This window comes from Nannobrachium achirus (genome assembly GCF_963921795.1).
Source record: "Nannobrachium achirus genome assembly, chromosome: 16".
NCBI classification, from domain to species: Eukaryota; Metazoa; Chordata; class Actinopteri; order Myctophiformes; family Myctophidae; genus Nannobrachium; species Nannobrachium achirus.
The window spans coordinates 46,230,582-46,253,344 of NC_137823.1; the positions used below are offsets into that span (position 1 = coordinate 46,230,582).

General features: G+C 44.6%; 2 protein-coding genes across 2 annotated transcripts in view; both read left to right on the forward strand.

The window, feature by feature from the left end:
* Positions 1–16,134, forward strand: part of eva1aa (eva-1 homolog A, regulator of programmed cell death a) — a gene marked incomplete at both ends in the record, with an annotated part of 122,329 nt that extends 106,195 nt beyond the window's left edge. Inside the window, 3 exons of the mRNA XM_080744318.1 lie at positions 4,393–4,527; positions 12,039–12,248; positions 15,704–16,134. Of these exons, the coding sequence (XP_080600444.1) occupies positions 4,393–4,527; positions 12,039–12,248; positions 15,704–16,134 (776 nt within the window). The remainder of the gene's footprint in view (positions 1–4,392; positions 4,528–12,038; positions 12,249–15,703) is intronic.
* A 3,533-nt stretch (positions 16,135–19,667) lies between these two features.
* On the forward strand, positions 19,668–21,683 carry LOC308301076 (replication protein A 70 kDa DNA-binding subunit-like; the record flags this gene model as incomplete). Its single annotated transcript, XM_080744974.1, has 1 exon — positions 19,668–21,683. One exon carries the CDS (start codon positions 19,668–19,670, stop codon positions 21,681–21,683), a length of 2,016 nt encoding a protein of 671 aa, XP_080601100.1.
* Between the last annotated feature and the right edge of the window lie 1,080 nt (positions 21,684–22,763).

Below are 22,763 nucleotides of genomic sequence, written 5' to 3' on the forward strand. Positions count from 1 at the left end.
GTGTGTGCGTCTGTGTGTGTGTGTGTGTGTCAGGGTGTGTCAGCTCTCCACACAGCTTGTGTTAGCGTTACGTGTGTCACACTCAGGTCCCAGCGTCTCCCAGCTGTGACCCTGGGCTACATGTGCAGCCAATTAGGGACAATCAGAGAGGGCTGTAATCAGGGCGGGGCCAGAGGGGTTGGTGGCAGAGCGGGGGGGTTGGGGGGGGGGGGGGGGCGGACCCTAAGACCCATGATTAGTGTGGGAGACCAGGGTTTTTCAAAAACCTTAAAATCTATAGAATCTGGTCCAAAATATTCAAAGACTTGCACACATTTTCAAGTTTTTTTTTTCAAAAGAATGGCAGATCTACAAGCTCGCAGCGCGGCACTCGGTGCCCATGATTAGTGTGTGAGACCAGGGTTTCTCAAACAATGGCTCGGGACCCTATTTTGTGTCCCATTTTGCATTCCATTTTTTTCTCCGTCTCCTACCTACATACATACATACATATTTTTTTAAGAAGATAAAAAAAATTGCATATGATTTTTCACAGAAATCCCCCCTAAAAAATAAAGCTTCTGAGCTTGTCGTAACAGGCGATGACTATGAGGCGATGGTGGGAAACGTCGCCCAAAAACATGAAAATAGTTTATCTTTTGGACGACGTCGCCCAGAGTCGCCGGCTGTTGCCCGCTCTTAAAACGTATGGTAAAATGATCAGTACGTCAAACTGACGAGGACGGACATTTTTGCATTTGTGTGACACTGTAGTATGAAGAAGTTGGTAAACATAAATTTATGAAGGACACAAAATGGAAAAAGTTGACATATGGAGATGCAAGGTTTCTGTCTGACAGCAACGATAAAAAAAAAAAGCCTTCATGGTCTGTTCTGACCTAGTCAGGCGCCAGATGAGTGAGGTTTGCCACATGCTAACATAATGGCAACACGACTGCCAGAAACTTGAGACCGTGACAGGAGCGCTGTTTTCAATGTGTTTTTCTTTTTTATGTGACTTGACACTTTGCCTGACATTATCTTAATTGACCGAAAAATAAAAGATAAAAGACAACCATCTGGTACTTCACAAAATGTTTTAATGAAACAGGCATCATCCACAAGTTCACAACTACTATTTGATTCTAACTTCTGCCCCTGAACGCCCGGGACAAGCAGAGCGAGCTAGGAGAAAGCTGGAACTAGATTCTGCGGGACTCTTTGAAGTCATATAAACCAGGCTTGTTGTTTTCTTTTTATTCTCGGCTTGTGTGAAGTTTCCACTCCGTAACCTCTCTGTTCCATCTCCTGTGAAGGGACCCTTCTACTGTAGGAGACATTCTAAATCATATACTGTACACCGTGTCTGGTGTGAAAGGAAATTGCCTGCTGTGTGTTGTATTAAGGTCCTTACATTAACCTTAATACACTCATAATGCGTCACTACATAAATATCACTTCACTATGCTTCGTAAAACAGATTTGATTTGCACTGTACTTAATGAGATCTTTTTCCATCTACGACAACTCTCTTCACCAAAAATAGCTGATTCATACAGGTTGATACTTTTATTTGTGGTGAAAAAATCTACCTTGTTTCAGAAAGAAATGGCATGGTTTCATTGCTGCATAATATTGGCGTTCTGTGTGGAAGTACTCATGACATGAACAACAGTTTGAATTCATGCAAAAGAATTGCACGCAACAAACAACCCCGGTACGCGAGGAAGGATTGATCTCACTGCAAACAATTGAGGGGCTCTCAACCGTTTTAATGTCAAGGATCCTCATAACTCCAAAGGAACCACATCGTCGTTGTCGGTTGGAAACCTTGTATGTCCAAAACCTTTTTTATTTATCATTTTTTAAATGATTTAAACTAGTGGTGCGAGGCGTTGTGTGCTTGTAGATTGGCTGTTTTCACTACTTTTGTGCGATGGCCTTGTACCGGTATGATGAAGCAGTGCTTTACTTTGCAAAAAAAAACGTACAGATTTGAAACATGGAGATACGAGGTTTCTGCCAGACAGTGACGAAATGGTACTCTCTGAGTTACAGACCTGTTAAAGGTCCATTTAGAACCCCCTCAAGAAACCGGAGACCCCACTTGAAGAACGGAGCATTGCACAAGCAAGCATTATTTACATGGAAAGGCCAGTGTTTGTGTAGTGTGCACGCAGTGCCCAGTGGACCAGGCTCCAACTACCAGGGCTATGTGAGGTCCCCCCCGCCCAGCCCAGCCCAGCCCCCCCGAAACCCTTTAAATGGCTCTTGGCATGTTGCCGAACCTCTCGTTGTGTTTATCCATCGAGCTTTTTTCCTCACCCATAATCACATGCAAGCATCTGAAATTCTCATTAGTACTGTACTGCTAATATCAGCCCAAACTCCTTTTTTATTAGTCCAGAGTTACAGTATAGAAATGGAAGGCGGGTAGGAGGTGAGGACAGAGAGACCGTTTGGCAGGTATATCGGCCATTATTTGACTTTTCGTCGTTGTCGGGTGAAAACCCTGTATGTCCAAAACCGTTCGTTTTGCATCTATCATTTTAAAAATGATTTAAACTAGTGAAAACAGACAATCTACAAGCATCTTGTAGATCGGCTGTTTTCACTACTTTTGTGCGACCGCCTTGTATGAACTCAGCAGGGCTTTACTTTACGAAAGAGTGTACAAATTTGAAACTTGGAGATACGAGGTTTCCGCTCGACAAAGACGTTTTGTTTTTATCCGTATCAGCAATTATGCAGCCATTATGTCCTGATAATCAACCACTTTCAACCTGGCGTCCCAATTTTGTCACCAGGTTGTCATTTAGGCAAACATTTTCAAAAGTTATCCAAAATGTTTTAGAAAAAAATCGACAGGCTCACAACACGACACAAACGTGGGTATTCGGCAGGGCTAGGAGGAGGACTCTCCAAAACGGCACGGGTTGTCCGGGCTCTATAAATCAGCCGTAGTCTGGCAGGACAGACAACGAGCACAGTGACCAGGATTTGCGGTCGGGGCTTCCAAAACCACATGTGTAGAGAGGGGGGCAAGAATGTGTGGCCCCGGTGCATTGTGGGGATTTGTGTCTGGGGGGGGGGACTTAGGGCAGACTCCCTGACTCACAGGACACTGTGATGTTGGGGGGGGGGGGGGGGGAGAGAGGAGCGTAACTTTCGGGAACAGCGGCTGACAGGGTCAGGAGGAGTGTGTGAATCAGACGTGACGCACTACACTCTGGAGCAGTGGTTCTCAATCTTTCAAATTTCAAGTTCTCCCGGTAACTCTGACAATGGTTCCATTTGTACACTGTCAGGGGCCTTTGTAACCGGCAAAGAACCGGTTCGGGTTCTTTCTCCCGCCTATGGGATGAACCAGAGGTGAGCTTTTCCACCGAGAACCGAGTTTGTTCCAAACTGTAAAAGTTGGTTTGCGGCCAGTTTGCAAGAACAAACCAAGGTTCCAAGAAATTTGTCAACCCATAGGCGGGAGAAAGAACCCGAACCGGTTCTTTGCCGGTGGAAAAGGCCCCTCTGAGTAACAGGCTTGAATGGGTCAATTTGGACCCGCTTAAAGGAACCTACAAAGTCCCTCGAATCTTTTCAATAAACATTAAAAAAAAACGTTTTTCATGAAATCTTTTTTTCAGTACTTTCATGAAGAAATAAACAAAAAATCTAGGAAATTCCATAAATTAGAAAACAAATGTTTCAGTGGTGGTGAAAATAGCTGATGCTCACAATGCGGCGTGAAGCGACGCGTTGTGAGCTTGTAGATCTGCCATTTTCACTAGTTTGGTTGATCTTCATTTCTCTTTTGGGTCTTGTGCCAAAATGTTGCACTAAATGCTAAAATGAACCGCTGCTCTACAGCTGTCTCTGTGTGTGTTGCATTTTCACTCGAGAATCATATAAGTCAAGAGTATAAGAAGATATAGTCTAACAACATGGTGGCTTCCCTGTGCAATCTTTAGCTATCAATTGTAATTGTGTTTACCGTGTGTGCAGATTGTGAATGAAGTTGCACAAATCACAATTGCAATATTCAGAGACAAAGCTATATAAGGTATTCAGTAAACATCCACATATCACTAAAGGATGTTAGAGAAGCCATCTGAAGTCGCTGCGGTACTACTGTACTGTAAAGCTTTTAACCATTTAAACTCCATATAACTTACTTTGTTCAACGCCATCGGCGATGGCATGTGAATGAATGGGTGAATTTAATACACTTTGGATAAAAGGCACTTTATAAATGGGGGGGGGGGGGGCAGTTGGCATATAACAGAACAGGAGAGAAAGACCCTACTTATAATAAAGCCTAATCACCCTCCCATTTCTGTCTTTGCTTTTCATTTCCTCCTTCACTACCCTCCCCAAAACCTCCCTTCCTTTTTCCACATCAATCTTTCTCTTTCAAAGTTCCAAAGAAGTCGCTGCAGGAGCCCCCCGGAGCCCCGCCGTACCCCCCGCCGCCCAGTGCCCATGACCCCAACGTGGTGGGAGACGGTGCCCCCCCGGAGGGGACCTTAGTCAAAACCTCTGACGCTGTGCCAGGTGAGCACAACCACACACGAGCGCACACAACGCATACACACGCACGCACGCACGCACACACACACACACACACACGCGCACGCACACACACACACACACACACACACACACACACACACACACACACACACACACACACACACACACACACACACACACACACACACTATACTTGTGAGGACATGAAGAGTTGTAGATCAGCCATTTTCAGCATGCGTCTCTGACACGCAACTCTGACTTGCAACTAAGGCCTGTAAATCAGCTATATTCTAAGTTTCTAACCCTAACCTGTATACCTAAACCTCTAAATGACTTTTTCCTAATCTCTAATCCTAACCTCAATTTGAATCTTTTTATTGTAAGCCTAACTCTCACTACGGTATGTCTATTTCTCAATTAGACTATTTTTGTGCATGGGGACGTTTTGGCGCTCATAAGACACACACACACACACACACACACACGCACGCGCGCGTGCGCGCGCACACACACACACACACACACACACACACACACACACACACACACACACACACACACACACACACACACACACACACACACACACACGTACTGTATATAAGTACGTACATGTATGCACTGGCATGCATCCACACGAGTGTGTTGACATATACCGGTACATTAATGCCTACATGCACACGCACATTAAGTACAAACACTTTAATACTAAGCAGCTCCAGGCCTTCCAGGCACAGAGACGAACTCTGTAGCTCAGTAATTCAGGTATGGAGCCAGGCTACATTATATAAGATATGAGGTCCAATTTAATGTCAACTGGGTTCAGCTGTTCCCAGATACAGTACTGTATATCCCAGCGGAGCTATCGCTATAGCCCCTTTTCCACTGACCTGGCCCAGCACCACACCGCTCCACACCGCCCACTTATGCCAGGTTTTCCACTACAAGGACCTGGGTAGAGTGGTGTGAAAGTGGTACTAAACGTGGTACTAAAAAGTATCCAATCTAGAGTAGGTCTGAGCTAGGCCAAACAGGGCCAAACACTTCATAATGACCACTCACTGACTTTTCATTTAGACCACCAGGATATAGTTGTAATACATGATAATATATTCTACTGTGTTATAACCACTTTTATAATCTATTATAGTGTATTATAATTATCATAGTAATAATTCATACTTTATACAGTTTATAGTGTATTATAATCACAATTATAATCCATTATAGTGTATTATAATCACAGTTATAATCCATTATAGCGTATTATAATTTAGGATAGTTGTAATACAAATTCATATTGTATTATAAAAGTTTGTTTCTTACCGATAGGGGTACTTTTGTGTAATGGAAAATGTAGATATTTTTATTTAGTGTGGTGCAGTGTGGTGCTAAAGCTGCAGTCAAAAAGGGGCTTTTGTCAGACATTTTCCCATCATTGTGATCAAGCTAATAAAAATATGTGTGTTTTCACCACTGAATAGCTAATAATTACATTTGGTATGGCACTGAGCCCTTAATCAGCCATTTGCATTTGCAACGCCATGTTTGTCATGGAACAGGCCAGAATAATGTCTCTTTTCGACCACAAGAACTAAGTGATCTGTGCCGTGATAATCTGGGCCCTGCTCAAGAGGTAGTACCAACTCTGGGTTCTGGGAACCTAGAACTCAGAACTTATACTTTCAAAAATAGCTAAAATAGCTGAATTGTAGATTGTAGATTGAGTTTTCTTATGATGTACCTACCTTCTTGTAACAAAACAACAACAACATCATCACAGAACTCCACAGGGTCTGGACAGTTTCAGCTTACGGAAGGTTCTGGGTTACTGTTCATAAAAAGAGCCATACGAGTGAAAGACTGGGAGCGCGATGAGAGAGAGAACAATGGAAGGACAGAAAATGACAGAGAAAAGGGTGATACCAGCAGGCGTGCTTACCAAACAAGAGGCGTATTCACCAGGGCAGATGGCCACAGTCCAACACACTTCATTACTCTGCTCTGATTAGGAAGATGGAAGAAGATGGACAATGAGGAATGGGGGGGGGGGGGGGGGGGGGGGGGTGAGATGGAGGGATGGGACGATGGAGGGATGGATGAATGAGGGAGGGGGATGGGGAGTGAACTGGTGGATGAATGAGGGACAACTCTGACATAAGTGCCAATATTATATGATCTGAATGAGCTCAGATCATCAAACTTAAGTCCATACTTCCCTCTGATGTCCTATGTGACATGTTTTGTATTACAGTCTCACATTGACATGAAACTCCACCTTCCCATTTCCACACACAGTCTATGAGAGGACAACCGAAACCGTGTAAAGATTATCCTCAAATAGTCCTCAATGTAAGGTGTACTGCTGGTGCTTGTGTAGAGTGAATGAACAGATACATTCTGGGTTGATGGCTTGGTTAAAATGGTTTATGTATGTTTTATAATATTATAATTTATGTCTGCAAAATAACTAGTAACTAAAGTACAATATTTGGATCCGAGATGAAGTGGAGTAGAAATAAAAGTATTGGAAATTGGAAATACTCAAGTAAAGTACAAATACCTCAAAAGTGTACCTAAGTACGGTACTTGTACTTTACACCACTGCATGCAAGGTACATTTTTTCCATTGAATGAAGCTCTTCTCATTGTGTGATTTATCTGCCTGGCTGTCTCACTGCGTGTTAGTGAGAGGGATTGTGATCTATTGGTTGAACGCAACCTGATGTGCAGCGAGCGGCGCAGCAGTTGGTCCAGGTGGAAGCATTTACCATCAGCAGTCAGTAGTTTCAGTCCACACTGCATTTACCAGATAAAGACACTCCTTGCAGCCCGTGCAATTACAGGGCACCTGTGCGTGCGTGCGCGCGCGTGCGTGCGTACGTGCGTGCGTGTGTGTGCATGCGCTGTGCTGTATGCGTGCGTGCGTGCATGCGTGTCTGTGTGTGCCTGTTTGTGTGTGCGCGTGTATTATTATATTTGTGAGGACCCAATGTCCCCATAATTATAGTAGAATTTGATAAATAGACGTTGTAAGGACAGTTTTCCTGGTCCTCACAATAAAAATGATTATTTTATGGTTGTGAAAAAAAAATTGAGATATGTTTACAGTTAGAAAAAGATTCAGGTTGTGGTTAGGATTAGATAGTTAGGGGTTAGTTTTAGGTGTCGGGGTTGGTGTTTTTTTTCTCCCCCATTTTATTCTTAGTTGTTTGGCCAAGTCATGGCTATTTATTATTTTCAGCAATTTTCAGTGCTGTCCTAAAATGTTGATGTTCTCAGAAGTATAGTATACTCTGTGTGTGCGTGTGCGTTTCGTTGGAGTTGTCAGCTGCCAGTTCAAGCAGAGATAAATGTATGCAGATGAACACTGGCACACGCATACAAACAAATCTTATGTCATCGAATCCCTAAACATAAGGTGTACTCTTGAGTATGCCTGTTTTTTTTTTTTGCTCTCTGACTCAACTGTTTTTTTTTTGTTTGTTTTTTTTGCTTTCAGTGAAGCATCGCGTCACGCACAAACATGCTAAAAAAGCAGTTTTCCCAGTCCAAGGTGTGCAACCACCTTTATAGTCAGAAAGTGAACATTACATATAGTAATGGTCTTTTTAGTTCTACCATTCTGTTCATCCCCAGGTGTCTCTGGTGCACCTTTTGTGCTTCCTGTCTGCCCTTGTAGCTGTTACCTGTCTGGTCTCCCCACCCTGGTTAACTTAACCCCTGTAACCTGTGTCCTGTTTGCCACAGCCCAATCCCACTGTTGATTGTCTTTGAGTTTCACCTGTGTCTAGTTAGTTCCCTGTATATACAAGCCTGTTTGTTTCTACAAATGATTGTTTGTGTTAGTTGGCTTTGTGGTACCTGTGCTTGCTGTCGGTTTCGTCAGAGTGTTGTGACGACCGCAGAATGAAGACATTGTTTGCACTGAGTTGGAGTCTGACAGGTTTTCCTGCATTTATTTTGGGTCGAACTTCGAAAAACCTTGACTCTTCTTCAGCAGGACAACTGGAGCAGGGGTTCCCAAACGGTTCAGTTCCAAGACCCAGAAGATAAATTCTCTCCGGACCCAAATTGTACACACTTCATACACTATGAATTAACCGCTCTTAGACTGTACAGTTTACAGTTTACAGTTTAGGCATTTAGCAGACGCTTTTAATCCAAAGCGACTTACAATAAGCAGATACAACATCGCAATAATAAACAAGATAATAGGTCAGTACATTAACAGCAATATAACAATGTAAATGGATATCTATCTAGAGAAAAACACAATATAATCAAGTTCTAAAGAAACCTAACAAACAAATGTTAACTAGCTTCATGTATGGTCATTGATTTTACTGTAGTGCTAAGGGTTTAGGTGGAGTCTGAAAAGGTGAGTCTTCAGTCCACGGCGAAAGGTAGCGAAAGGTAGCGAGTGAGTAGTAAAATAAATCATGAAAATATGCGATTTACACACTCACGGCCCATCGCGCTGCAACTTATGAGCTCGTAATTGGCTATTTTTGAGAAGGCAATCTGTAAGAATTAGATTTTTGGGGGGCAAACTTTCTGAGAGTGTTGTGAAATGATTAAGAACTATTGTATAGGAAACCTTACTTGCAACCCATAAAAATGGGTCCCGAGACTCCCGACCCATTGTTTGGGAACCACAAGAACTACAGGGAGACGGTGACATTCACACTGATCACGACTCCTAAGCTAAAACCCCTCTTCTCGTACTGCTGACCCAGTGTTTACACACAACACAGGCCAATGTCAAAATGCTTCAAAAGACTTGTGCTGTGATGGAAATATAGAGGAAACGCTTGTTCCCATCTATAAATAGATTTCTTTTTTTTGTTGGGAAAGGGGCGGGGGGCACTGAATGTTTCCAGAGACAAAACATTTTCCATGTGTTTCTGTTCCCTTTAACCCATTCAGAACGGCGTACACATTATAGTGTATTATTATTTTATGCTTTAACTATTGAAAAATAGCAGATCTACAAGCTCGCACCGCGCTGCGAGCTTGTAGATCTGCTATTTTTGAAAAATCGTGAAAATTTCAATTTTGACCCGATTCTATAAGTGTCTTTTGAATCCTTATGAGTTTTTTTTAAACCTATGTTTCTATGTCAGCAATCTGGCCAGCCATCGTCAAAGAAAAGGTCCTTTTCACTTAAATGGAGCTCAGTTAGTCTGTTCTTGAGAGACTACTGTGTCAGTGGTTCTCAAACCTTTTCATGTCAAGGACCCCCAAAATGATATGTACTTGGCCACGGACCCCCATCTCAAAATATTTAGTTCCAGGGACCACCCAGAAGCAAAATTTGAGTTACGAACGATCTCGCTTTGAAAATACATATATTCAAAGATTTGCACACATTTTCACGACTTTTTCAAAAATAGCAGATCTACAAGCTCGAGAAAGCAATCTGAAAGAATGAGCTTGTATATCTGCTATTTTTTACTGGTTAAAGCATTCAATAATTCTAGGCCTAAATGGGTTTTAATGACCCGAGTGAGAACGAACTTGACAGAAGCGGATGCATTAGTACCTTGTGAATCACGCAGATCCGTGCGTGCGTGCGTGCGTGCGTGCGTGCGTGCGTGCGTGCGTGTGTGTGTGTGTGTGTGTGTGTGCTTGCATGTTCTGTGTAACGTGATTGCGTCATCTGTCCGTTTTGAATCTATCTCCTACGATCTGAACCGCAGAAGAGCCCTGTGTTACTCATCCCTATCGGCGGTTTGTAGTCACCGTTCCTCAGAGACGGCACTCAGACCGACATGGTTTGGGGGTTTTTCCGACGTCGTTTTTTTACCATAAGTGACCCGAGAAAGTACAGTCACGGTCTGACAAGAAAGCACTTGACTCACTGTACTTACGCACGCGTGAGACATAACACTTGACTTGTCTCTGATGGACTCTTACTTAAAGTGCACCAGATTTACAAAGGATGTAGGCTGGGGTTTGGGTTTGAGTTTACCCTATTTTATTTATAGCATTCTTAGTTAATGTGTGCTGCGACGTTGTCACACAACCAAAAAAATACCTGATCTACAAGCTCTCACAACGTTCACATGCTGCACACTTTTATATCTGCTTTTTACAATGTGGCGCTAAAATATTTATACCCTCACAAGTATAGTAATACAAACCTGTGCGTGCGTGCGTATTCTGCGTAACAATGCGAGTGTGTGTGGGTGTGTTAGGGGGTGTCAAGTTACCTTAAATGACACAAGATAGTGCAGTCATGGTCTGACAAAAACACTTGTAGATCTGTTTTTTTTTCTCCCCTGCTGTTTTCAATGCTGTCCTAAAATGTAGATGTTGTCTTCACAAGTATCGGTAAACAAACATGTTGTGTGTGTTGGGGGGGGGGGGTGGGTGTACAGTCAGGGTTTGTACTTGCATATGCATTGTTGAATTACCCAGCATTGTCTCTGACAGTCTGGACTTCCAGTGCATCAGTTGTACAAGCCCAGTCAGTCTCTTCAACGCAATGTTGATTTTTTTATGTAGTTTTAGTCAGTCTTTTGAATAGAATTACAGGTAGTTTTAGTCATCTGAAATGTTTTAGTTTTAGTCTAGTTTTTGTCGACTAAATATAAGATTTTGTCAAAAATGTATTTTGGTGGTGCCTTGAAGACGTCGTAATGCCTGATTTTACAATTCATGGGTTGCATTTGTAGTCCTAAACTAGCCTCGTAAACCAGTCTCTCTTCCTGCCTTCATTCGAATGCGAGCAGATTCGAACTGAAGATGGGAGGAGTCAGTTCACTAGGCTAGTCCTAAACGGCCATGTTGAGGACCAACACGGGTGTTTCAATTTGTCTGATTGGCAGAACACCTATGTTGGTCCTCAACTTGGCTGGTGTAGGACTACAAATGCAACACATGAATTGGTTGCATGCTGAAAATAGCCGATCTACAAGCTCAGCGCGACCCGTTGTGAGAGCTTGTAGATCTGCTATTTTCAGAGCACAGCGCAAACAAACATAAAATTACCTGCCTTTTAGTTCTACCTCCCTCCCTTTTAGTCTAGTTTTTATTTGTTGACGAAATTGTCAATACGGTATATTTAGTCTTAGTCTTAGACACTACGCGCGGTCACCGCCTCCTAGCAATTCATTTTCAATGGGAGGCGGGCGGCTATTTTGGCCGCGCATCAAAGTTTTGGGGCGGCGAGGCGAGCGGGCGCGGTCCCGTGAAATCCCTCAAGAGCGTGCTCGTTTGTGCATGCGTACGTGGGCGGTGAGAGATGGATTGTGTTCATCTTTGTGAAATACCGCACAGCGTTTTCTCACTGAGCGAGTGTGTTTGTGTCTCACCGCGGTGCGGCCACCGCTGATCCTATCGGCAGCCCCGACGGCAACCGCCTGTAGTCTGGAGGGCACCTTAGTTTTCTACTTAGTTTTCATTTAGTTTTCGTTAAGGTAGTCGACGAACATTTTTCGTCATCATTTTAGTAGTCAACGAAATCAACACTGCTTCAACGCGATGACATGAACATAGACCTAAACCCTTGCTGTGTTCCGTTCCAGAGAGGAAGCGGGTCAGGGAGTCCGGCTCGTACTCTGAGGAGGAGAAGACTTCAAAGGGAGAAGTAGGAAGAGGAGGAGGAGGAGGAGGAGGGGAAGGAGGAGGTGAAAGACCCCCGCAGCCCCCCGACATGATCCCCATCAAGAACGCCACCTCCAGGTCCAACATGGCCCTCATCAGCAACGCGCTGGCCGCCTACACCTACATAGCAGGTAGGAATACTGTGTATGGCAGGGGTGGGCAACTTTGATGATGGTGAGGGCCACTATATTCCCACCTTCACTCCAGAGGGCCACATTGCATATTGCTACGTCCTACTTTGTCATTCTAGTATCGCATACCATAGAAGCAAAAATAGCAGATCTACAAGCTCATAACGCATCTCGCTGCGATGCGTTTTGAGCTTGTAGATCGGCTATTTTTGCTTCTTTTGAATTGGAATCCTGAATAATTTTTTGTTATTTCTTAATTTGAATCCTAAAATGTATCATTTTGATTTAATTTCAAACACATTTAGTTATACTCATGTTAACTTTATGAACCTAAAATACAAATACATTGGACATAAAAAAAAAAAAACATTTTTATTCTAGTAAATAAGCTACTAATATAGACTGACGGAATTAAAGCAGGTCATGGTTAGAATTATAACAGCTGAATTCCGGTATTAACCTGCGGGCCGCATTAAGTGAAGGTGAGGGCCGCATGTGGCCCCCGGGCCACATGCAATACCTTACAGTGTAACAGTGTACATTTTAAAAGTGGGTACATTGCCTATGTTTACCTTTGTTTCACCCTTCATTGAGCAACCTGACTGCCTGGGCAAAAAAACTATTACTGAAACAAGTGGTGTGCGATTTGATGCTCCGATAACATTTTTTGGATGGGAGAAGTGAGAACAGGGTATGGGCGGGATGGCTGCTATCTTTAATGATGTTCTGAGTTTTTTTTTTTCTTCTTTTTTTGCAGCATGTGGTATAGATTGTATGGAGCTGTGGCAGTTCAGTGCCAATGATTTTAGCTGCTCTTTTCACAAACCTCTGCAGCTGTCTACCGCCCTGGGCAGTCAGGTCACCACACAGACCACACTTTGATTTGGCCACACTGTGATTTGTCATACTTTCACACAAAAAGTGATGTGTTGAGTGAGTTGTATTGGAACTGGGCAGTATGTAAAGAAAGACAGGTTTGAAACCTCAGTGTTCATTGATTCTCAACCTGTGCCATGAGTGTATTGCAAGGGGGGGCAAATAATTGGCAAAAACACTGATAAAACTAATATATTCTTTTGAGCGGTGCTCCTGGAAGGAGCTAAGCTCCAACATCTGGCTTTGTCCAAAGTTTGAAAACCAAAAGGACCACTGGCAGTCCCCGGACAACTGGTTGAGAACCATTCATTTAAGAAAATACATAAATAAAGGTTTCTGCAGGACAGCGACGATATGGTTTCATATTGTATGTGGTGTGTGGGTGGTTCGCCGTACTGTGGGCATAATCTAGAAACTCTAGTTTCCCTTTTCCTGCAACGTGGAGGTAGACAAATACGGGCCCGAGGAATGCAGATGTTAAATAGAGATATAGAGATGCACACACACACACACACGCACACGCGCACACACACACACACACACACACACACACACACACACACACACACACACACACACACACACACACACACTGTCAGTCACCTGCTCCAGCCAGCTGCTAAAACACACGGTGGAGCTGGGGGTCTTTCCTGTCTCATTACCTCCCACTCTGACAGACAAATAAACACTTACCGCTCGGTGAAATACACAGTGCATATTAGTCAAATAAACACACACGCAGCGTACTGTACTGTAGACTGTACTGTACTGTAGGGCAGTCAGCGATGTACTGTGTGTTAGTGGAAAGGTTAAGCCCACGAGAATCATGAGTCGCGCTGGCTTTTTTCATTTCGTGAAATATAAGCCAATATCAATAAATTATGGCACACACCAACTGACCGCATCCATTAGAACAAGATGTGCCAGTCAGACGATGTTTATATGGATACACAAATTAATGCTAATCTGAAAACATGCGCTTGACTGATTGCCCTACGATAGCTATGTCCTTTTCTTTTCTTTTTTGGGGTTTATTCTTTCAAGCTTTTCTGAGCCTATATTAGAACAGTGGTTCTCAACCTGTAGTAGGGGGTCGGGACCCCCAGGGGGGTCCCCAAATTATTTTGCGGGGGTCCCCAGATAATGTGCAAAATAGTTTTCTCTCTCAACACTAAACAAACCTTGTTTTCTCTCTCAACACTAAACAAACCAACATAAAGTTTAAGTGTTTATAGAGGGTATATGCATATTTCCAAAGTGACAATTTAAGGACTTTTTAATACCTCTAAAATGACAAATTAAACATTGGCCAAATTGTCAAATATTAGAGGCAGACATTTTGAAAATAGCTGATCTACTAGCTTACAACAAGGCGTTGTGAGCATGTTGTACAAAATAGTGCTCGTCAGGGTGGGGGGTCCCCAGTTAAATTATGATTATTTTAGGGGTTGCGGCCTGAAAAGGTTGAGAACCACTGTATTATAATACAGTGGAGCGAGACGGGAGACATGGAGAAATAGAGCAGGGGAGTGACATGCAAATGGTCCGTCCGACAGGGAATCTAACCGGGAAATCACTGTCAGGCATTAGAGCCCTAACCACTTGGCTATCTATGTTGGTGTTGAACTGGAGTTTAGCCTGTGCTTTGCCCACATTACTGTTTACCACTACATCAATGCTTGGGTGAAGTTGTGTAACTAAACCCGCAGAACCCCTGGACTCTCTCAATACACATAAACATAGCAGCACGCAGACCCAAACCCAGTTGTTCAGCTCAAGCGGATAGAACATACACAGATTACTTCATACAGGTCAACTGCGTGCAGCTGCGCTCGCCAGTTTATAATGTCACCCACCTGAAGCACTATTATCTATTATCATTTGCAATCTTGACGGCTGTGTCACGGGAGCCGTAACTCCATGGAAAATGTGTACGTAGTACGTACACTGTTTAGGAGAGTGAGTGAACTGAAACAGTTTGTGACAGAACAGGTGGAGGACAAAAAAAAAAGTCTTCAGATACTTTTAACAACTTGAACCTTCTGGGGCAAACATCGAAAGAGCAGACCAAGCATAGCGCCATAGGGAGGTGCCATGGCATTGGTCCAAAATCTCATTGTTCCTACATCCCATTAGTCAGAATCTGGTGATGTTAACCTGGTGAAAAATACTATGCCTAAACCTAAACCTAACCTCAGTAAAACTATGCCTAAACCTAACCCAAACCCTACCCTATGCCTAAACCTAACCCTAAAACCTAACCCTAACTAAATTCGGACTAATGAGATGTAGGACTAATGAAATTTCGGACTTATGGGCAGTCCCCCCTACGGGTCCCTGCCTGGTCAACAAAGTATAGTATAGAGTCTAAGTGGTTAAAAATTAGACGTTGCTGAGAATGATTGACCGCTGTGGCATTTTCCTCTTCACGTCCGGTAAAAAGAACTGTGGCTCCTATAAATCACCATCTCCTTCTCTCTCTCTCTCTCTCTCTCTCTCTCTCTCTCTCTCTCTCTCTCTCTCTCTCTCTCTCTCTCTCTCTCTCTCTCTCTTTCTCATTACCTCTCTTCCCACGCCAGACCACCCGGAGAGGGCGGCGCTCTTCTTCGTGTGCGGCGTGTGCCTGGGCCTCTTCCTCACGCTGTTCGCCCTGGTGGTGCAGATCTCCTGCCGCACCGACTGCCAGCCCCGGCACCCCCGGCGGGCGGGCAGCGGCGGGGCGGCGGCGGCCAACGGCAAGAAGAAGAGCCGGGGTGGTGGTGGCGGGGCGCGACCCGTCGAGTCGTCCTCTGACTCCAGCGACTCAGACTCGGACTGGGAGACCACGTCGGACCTGTCGGCGCGGCGCCACCGGCGCTTCGAGCGCACGCTCAACATGAACGTGTTCACGTCGGCCGAGGAGCTGGAGCGGGCGCAGCGGCTGGAGGAGCGGGAGCGGATCATCCGGGAGATCTGGATGAACGGCCAGCCCGACATCCCGGGGACGCGCAGCCTCAACCGCTATTACTGAGAGGTGGGGGACGCTCGTAGACATGAGTTTGTGGAGGGGAGCGGCCGCCGCCACAGAGGGGGGCTTAGCTGATCAGGACTGAATGGAAAACGGGATGCGCTAGGGTTTGGAAGCGGGAGAGCGGAGCCTTCAGAGTCGAGCTTCCTTCAGCTAGAACCTATTGGGAGAGAGTGCAGTAGGACCACTTTGGACACACTGCGGTTTGGATCCAAACGCTCGGGGAAGCGAGATATGTAAGACTTGAGAAGATAGCTCGACCTTTCCCTCTTTCTCTCACACAAACACACACATTCTCTCCGCGTGACCCTACAGGGACTATAAGCTAGACCTCCTTCCTTCCGGTTAAGAGAATAAGCTCCCGCTCAGCATGGTAAGCTTGGCCAGAAGCCTGCCTCTTATTTGTGGAGGCGTCGAGAGGAAGGGTCGATAATAGGCCGTCTGCTGCACTGTCTTGCTTGTGACCTCACCAGACCCTATTGAAGAGGAGGGTCTTGGGCCAAGCTGCCTTATAGAGACACAAGCAGGCCTGTATTAGACTAAATGGTGACTGAAGGACTAAACCCCTAGACCTGTCCATTTCATGCAGAATATGGGGTCAGCCATGAAAGACTATGAAAGCTTGCGGCTTGCTTTGTGCTTTAGTACTCCAGTATTCAAGTGGGGGAGTTTTGGAGAGATGACTTGAGGCCTAACACTAGAACTCTATACCGGGTCGAAGAACCCGACAACGTCAGACAATCTTACCACGGTCAACAACTATGCTGCCTTTTGAACTTTTTTGTTTTGTTTGTTTTTTTACCAAAAGATATTGTGTTTTATGGAATTCATCTCAGCCCTTATAAAAAAAAATCTATTTTATAATATTTAATATTTAGATTATTGTGTATTTTTTTTCCTCGTTTTGTTTTCAATTATGGTGTATTATTATGAGATATTTTTATACTTTTGGCGAAGGTTGTCTGGCACCTCAGGGATGCAATCCTAGAGCTTCTGTGTGTGGTTGATATATTTGCTTCATAAGAAGGGGATCAGTCCATTTCAACAGCTGTGTCAGCATTTGAACATTTTTTTAAAAGAATTCAATATCAAGTTGACAGCCTCAAAGAGGTTTTTAGTGATTTAACGTTATTTTTTGATATGTTTGATTAACAGCGCAGTGCCTTGTCTACACAGTGAAATCCTCAGCGTTACAATGTAATTAATTACAAAATAGAAATGAATTAATTTATAAAAAAAAGTAAGTAACATGTTACATTGTTGCAATGTACACAATGTTACATTTTGCTAAATTAACACTGAGAATTTCAACGTGTACTTAGCAGTCAGTCAACCAGTCACAATCCACTAATAGTGCTGCGTTGTTCAATGAGCTCACGTTACGTACAATCAGAATGAAAACAGTGGAACAGTGAAATTCTGTCAAACATTGCACTTGCTCTCTTGCCAGATGGATGGATATGTACATTTTCAGATTGTGCCAATATTTTATATCAATTACATCAGCTAACAAAGGAGCAATGTGGTCCTCAAGGCTAGCTAGCGCTCCCTCGTGGAGCACCATAGGACTTTTTGTTGTCTTTTTAAAATCATGTTACCAATTGAATATAAGCTATTGTCAATCCGGCGCCGTTTGTGCTGCACTGGATTCAACCATAGGAATAATATGATAGTTTTCTTAAGAAGCGAGAGTTGAGTTGAAAGTACACAGGACATCATAGGGTCATCCACACTAATACTGCCACTCTGTATGGGTTTGCTAAAGATAGTTTTTGTGTTTAAATTTGAATGGGACTAAAATATGCCGATAGCTGGTAAGCAAGACCAAAACATGACTCCTGTGCTTGGAATAAACTATGTTGAAAAATAATCCCCGTCTGACTTTTATACAAATTTGTCATTGCAGCTCCAGACATTATATCACAAGCATTGCTTGCCCTCTGCTGGTGCAATTGGGTACTGTTGCACCACCACCAGCTGTACCATACTGAAATACACTTGTCTGTTTTATATCTTAACAAAGCTGTGCGATTAAGATGCTGAGGTTTCCTGGACGAACTGACTTGGAAATTGCAAGTGTGGTTGCCGTGATGCGGGTCACACTTCAGTCCTTGTCCCTACCATTCCGTCCTTGTCTGTTTAATGTCCATATGGAGATCCCTAATTGTGGGCTCGCCTGGAAGGCGAGCACACGTATGTTATCTTCATTATTTATTTGTTTATAGTCAGTCAGTATCTCCTCAAAACCTTGGCGCGATTCACCTCCTACACACTTACACCTTTCAACACCATTCAAATGGTTATGTGTTCAGCTTAGTGTGGACACGTGTGCTTGTATTTTTCATTTTGAAATGTTTTGTAGTTTTAGAGAAATTTAACCTAGAAAAGAAGAAAGTTTTAGGATCCTGATTGGTTGTGATATGTCCCTGGCAACCGGCGGCAACCAGTGGAATGGCGCACAGTAAGGTACAGTACATTAAGGTACAGTAAGGTACAGTACAGTACAGTACAGTACAGTACATACACACACAGGGTATAGCTGCTCAGATTCACCGCTCCACTTCGAACAGGCCGGACTGGGCCCGTCAGTAAAATGAAAGAGAACATTGCCTGGGACCTTGACACCTTTTAATATTATTTCTTGGGTGGAAGCGAGCCCACACTGTTTCGAAGGAACAGTATTTCTAGTGTTATCAATATTAAGCCCATATATATATAACTGTCAACCTCATGTGGTTTATGATGTCAGTCATCTCCATATTTGGGAAAAGTAAAATTTATAATTAAAGTCAAAGGAGACAATTCATTCATGAATAGATGTATATCAATTACACTATGTAAGGTATCTCTTAGCAGAATGCAAGGAATCGATTCCCGATAGGGATGCATGATTAATCGGGCCATCATATCGGTATTGAAGCTCATCAAGTCTACCAATCCTCAAGCTTAATGCACATATGTCTGTTTATGCCCATCTGGCATACGCTATGCTACTGGCATAGACGGCCCCTCTCGTGGCCCTTATATACTGTATGCCTCAATTGTATGACATCACCCTTTACGCGTATATCAGGTCGCACTTATTGATGGTGACTTCACCAAGAATGCTGGTCCCTCATTGGCTTTTATGGTGGTTATGATGACGTCACTGACATGTCACCCTGTGTTTTTTCAACGGTTTTCCTATTGGATGACGTCAGCAAAGACGCACGGCGTGCGCACACACACACACACACGCACACACACACACACACACACACACACACACACACACACACAGAGAGATGTAGATTTCCCTCATTTATAGATAGATGATGACACACATAAACTGTATGTGTGTCATAACGTAACATTTTACTTAAGATACTATATAGTATCTTACGTCACAACGTAACATGTATTTAAATGGAGATCACTTCAAACTCTGGACCTTGTGAAGACCTTTAAATCATCCATCCACGGGGCAGAGTCATAATAGACACCGAAACATAAGGTGTAACATTAACCAGCTATTGGTCTGATGAAGTGTTGAGAACATGTCGGTAACATTAACAGAGGGGGGCATTGAGGCCCTGCTGAAAGGTCTGAGGATGAGCCCAGTGGTGGTGCTCCAAATGTTGAAAAAAGACTACAAAGTCAGGTCCGACCGGCCTGGCCGACCTGGGTTCTGGTTGATGGCGATGAGTGATGGTGTGCATTATTACAGCATATTCAGGCTAGCACCCCAGTTAAACCATCTGACTGAGCTGATGGCAGACCACTGTGTGTGCCGGTTGAATAAGTACACCACCAGTCCACTGCCAGACGGAAGAACTGCGGTGCATATATTGGAAATGGAGGTAATGAAGTCGGCTGAGGAAATTGGAGGCAAGATTGGAAATCCCAGCCCATATATTGGCTATGGCACGACTAGATCTCCCCAGAAGCCCATTCCAAGCACCTCTTTCTCTCCCCAGAAGCCCAGTCCAAGCACCTCTTTCTCTCCCCAGAAGCCCAGTCCAAGCATCAGCTCATTCTTTCCCTCTCCCCAGAAGCGTGGTCCAAGCACATACTCAGGAGAGGGTGGTGTGCTTGCACCTCCTCAGAAACGCTCTCTAGGCACACACATGTCTTCACCTGCTGCACGTCCTGCAAACTGCTTCACGTCTGCATCACCCGCTGCTCCTGGTCTTGGCTGTGGCAGTGGTTCGGCGAAGACCCCTCCTCGTACCCCCGCAATTCCTATTAACTGTCTCAACCCCTACCAAACCAGGTGGACTGTGCGAGCTCGTGTGACTAATAAGAGCGCGGTCCGTACATGGACCAACCTCCCAAGAGAGGGCAAGCTCTTCTCTTTTGACCTCGTGGATGAAAGCGGGGAGATCCGGGTCACAGCCTTCGACAAAGAAGCGGACAAGTTCTTCTCTTTAGTGGAGCAGGGCAAGGTTTACCTCATCTCCAAGGCAACGATAAAGACGGCCAACAAGCGCTACTCCACAGGGAAGAACAACTACCAGATGACACTGAACAAAGACACCACCATCGTGCCCTGTGACGACAGCCCAGACATCCCCACGCTGCAGTGGGACTTCGTGCCCATCGGTGAGCTAGAGAACAGGGACCCTGACACCTTTGTTGATGTGATCGGAGTGTGCACGAGTGCTGAGGAGGTGTCTCGGATCACGACTAAAACGGGCAGAGACGCCTCCAAGAGAGAACTCAGCCTAATGGACACCAGCGCTAGAGGGGTGAGAGTCACCCTGTGGGATGAGCAGGCAGAGAGGTTCGATGGCTCTGCTCAGCCCATAGTAGCCATCAAAGCGGCTCGCCTGTCAGAATTCGGAGGCCGATCTCTGTCGGTTCCGTCGTCCGGTTCTACGATCGCGGTCAACCCAGATATACCAGAGGCCTTTAGCCTTAGAGCATGGTACGACAGGGAGGGCCAAGCCTTAAGCAGCCAATCCCTGACACAAACCCGGTCACAGAGGGGGGGCGCAGACACGGTCAACTGGAAAACCCTGGGCGACATGAAAAATGGACCCCAGGGACAGGGAGAATGGGCGGATTACTACAGCTGTGTGGCAACGGTGATCAACATTCGTAAGGACAACTGCATGTACCAGGCTTGTCCCCGTGCAGACTGCAACAAGAAGGTTGTAGACCTGCAGAATGGGAATTACCGCTGTGTCAAATGCAACCAAGAGTCTCCCGACTTCAAATACAGACTTTTACTGGCCGTCAGTATAGCAGACTCCGGGGATAACCAATGGGTGACATGCTTCCAGGACACCGCTGAGGTGCTGCTGGGTCACAAGGCAGAGTCACTGGGACGTCTCAGAGACACGGATGAGACTGCGTTCGACAGCGTGTTCCACAAAGCATCCTTCACCACCCATGTCTTTAAAAACAGGGTCAAGCTGGAGACGTACAATGATGAGAGTCGTGTGAAGACCACAGTGATGGAAATCCAACCAGTGGACCACATCGAATACAGCAGGAGGCTGATCAGCAACATCTACAGAATGGCCTGCAGCCATCCCGGTCATCACTCCCCAGCTTCCGCCGTGGCCTGAAGACTCACCTCTTCAGACTCCACCTAAGCCCATAGCACTCGCCTACCCCCCCAATGACCATACATGAAAGCTAGATAGCATTTTTCTGGTTAGGTGCTCGGTCTACCTATGTTATTTGTGTTGATTGATATTTATATGCATTTTTGTATTGATGTTGATTGCGACCGTAAGGTCGCAGTTTAGTATCAAAACCTCCACCGGCCGTCCGTCGGTCGGTCGGTCGGTCACACGCCACACGTCACACCTTTGCCCTGCTCATATCTCCGCATCAGTATGACATCACACTGCTGATGATGTGGCGTGACATCACGCCACATCATCGGCTGAGGACTGTGTGATGTCATCATATCTCCATATATGGAGACATAAGTTGCTCATGCCCAAATATGGGCTGGTGAGGTCAGACTTAGTGTGATGCGTAGGTTATCTCCATATATGGAGATTCAACTTCAATGAGTATATAAGACCGGCATTATCTACCGACAGCTGCTATAAGCCAACCCTGGCGATAAGGTCTGAGTCGAAGAAATGCTTCTTTCCTGGCAAGAATTGCCCCTTTATACTGTAGGGCTCGTTTGTGTATTGTATGACATCGCGCCACATCATCGGCTGAGGACTGTGTGATGTCATCATATCTCCATATATGGAGACATAAGTTGCTCATGCCCAAATATGGGCTGGTGAGGTCAGACTTAGTGTGATGCGTAGGTTATCTCCATATATGGAGATTCAACTTCAATGAGTAACCATGGCAAACTGTCAACTGCCCGTATGTCTTGATAATTGGTAAAACAAACTTCTGGCCTATTTGTGGCCTTAGGGAGTCTTACTGGTGTATTGATGTATATTACCTTGTTTATTGTATTGATGTATTACCTTGCTTATTGTAAGTCGCTCTGGATTAAGAGCATCTGCTAAATGCCTAAATTGTAAATTGTAAACATACACGAATAAGAGTCATGCACAAAACACTCTGAGGCAACGCGGACACTTTCTGTATGTAAATGGGCGGACCCGGAGAATCTCTCCGGGAGTCTCTGGCCAATAGCATGTGTTCTCCTCCCCCACCCCCCTCTGCTC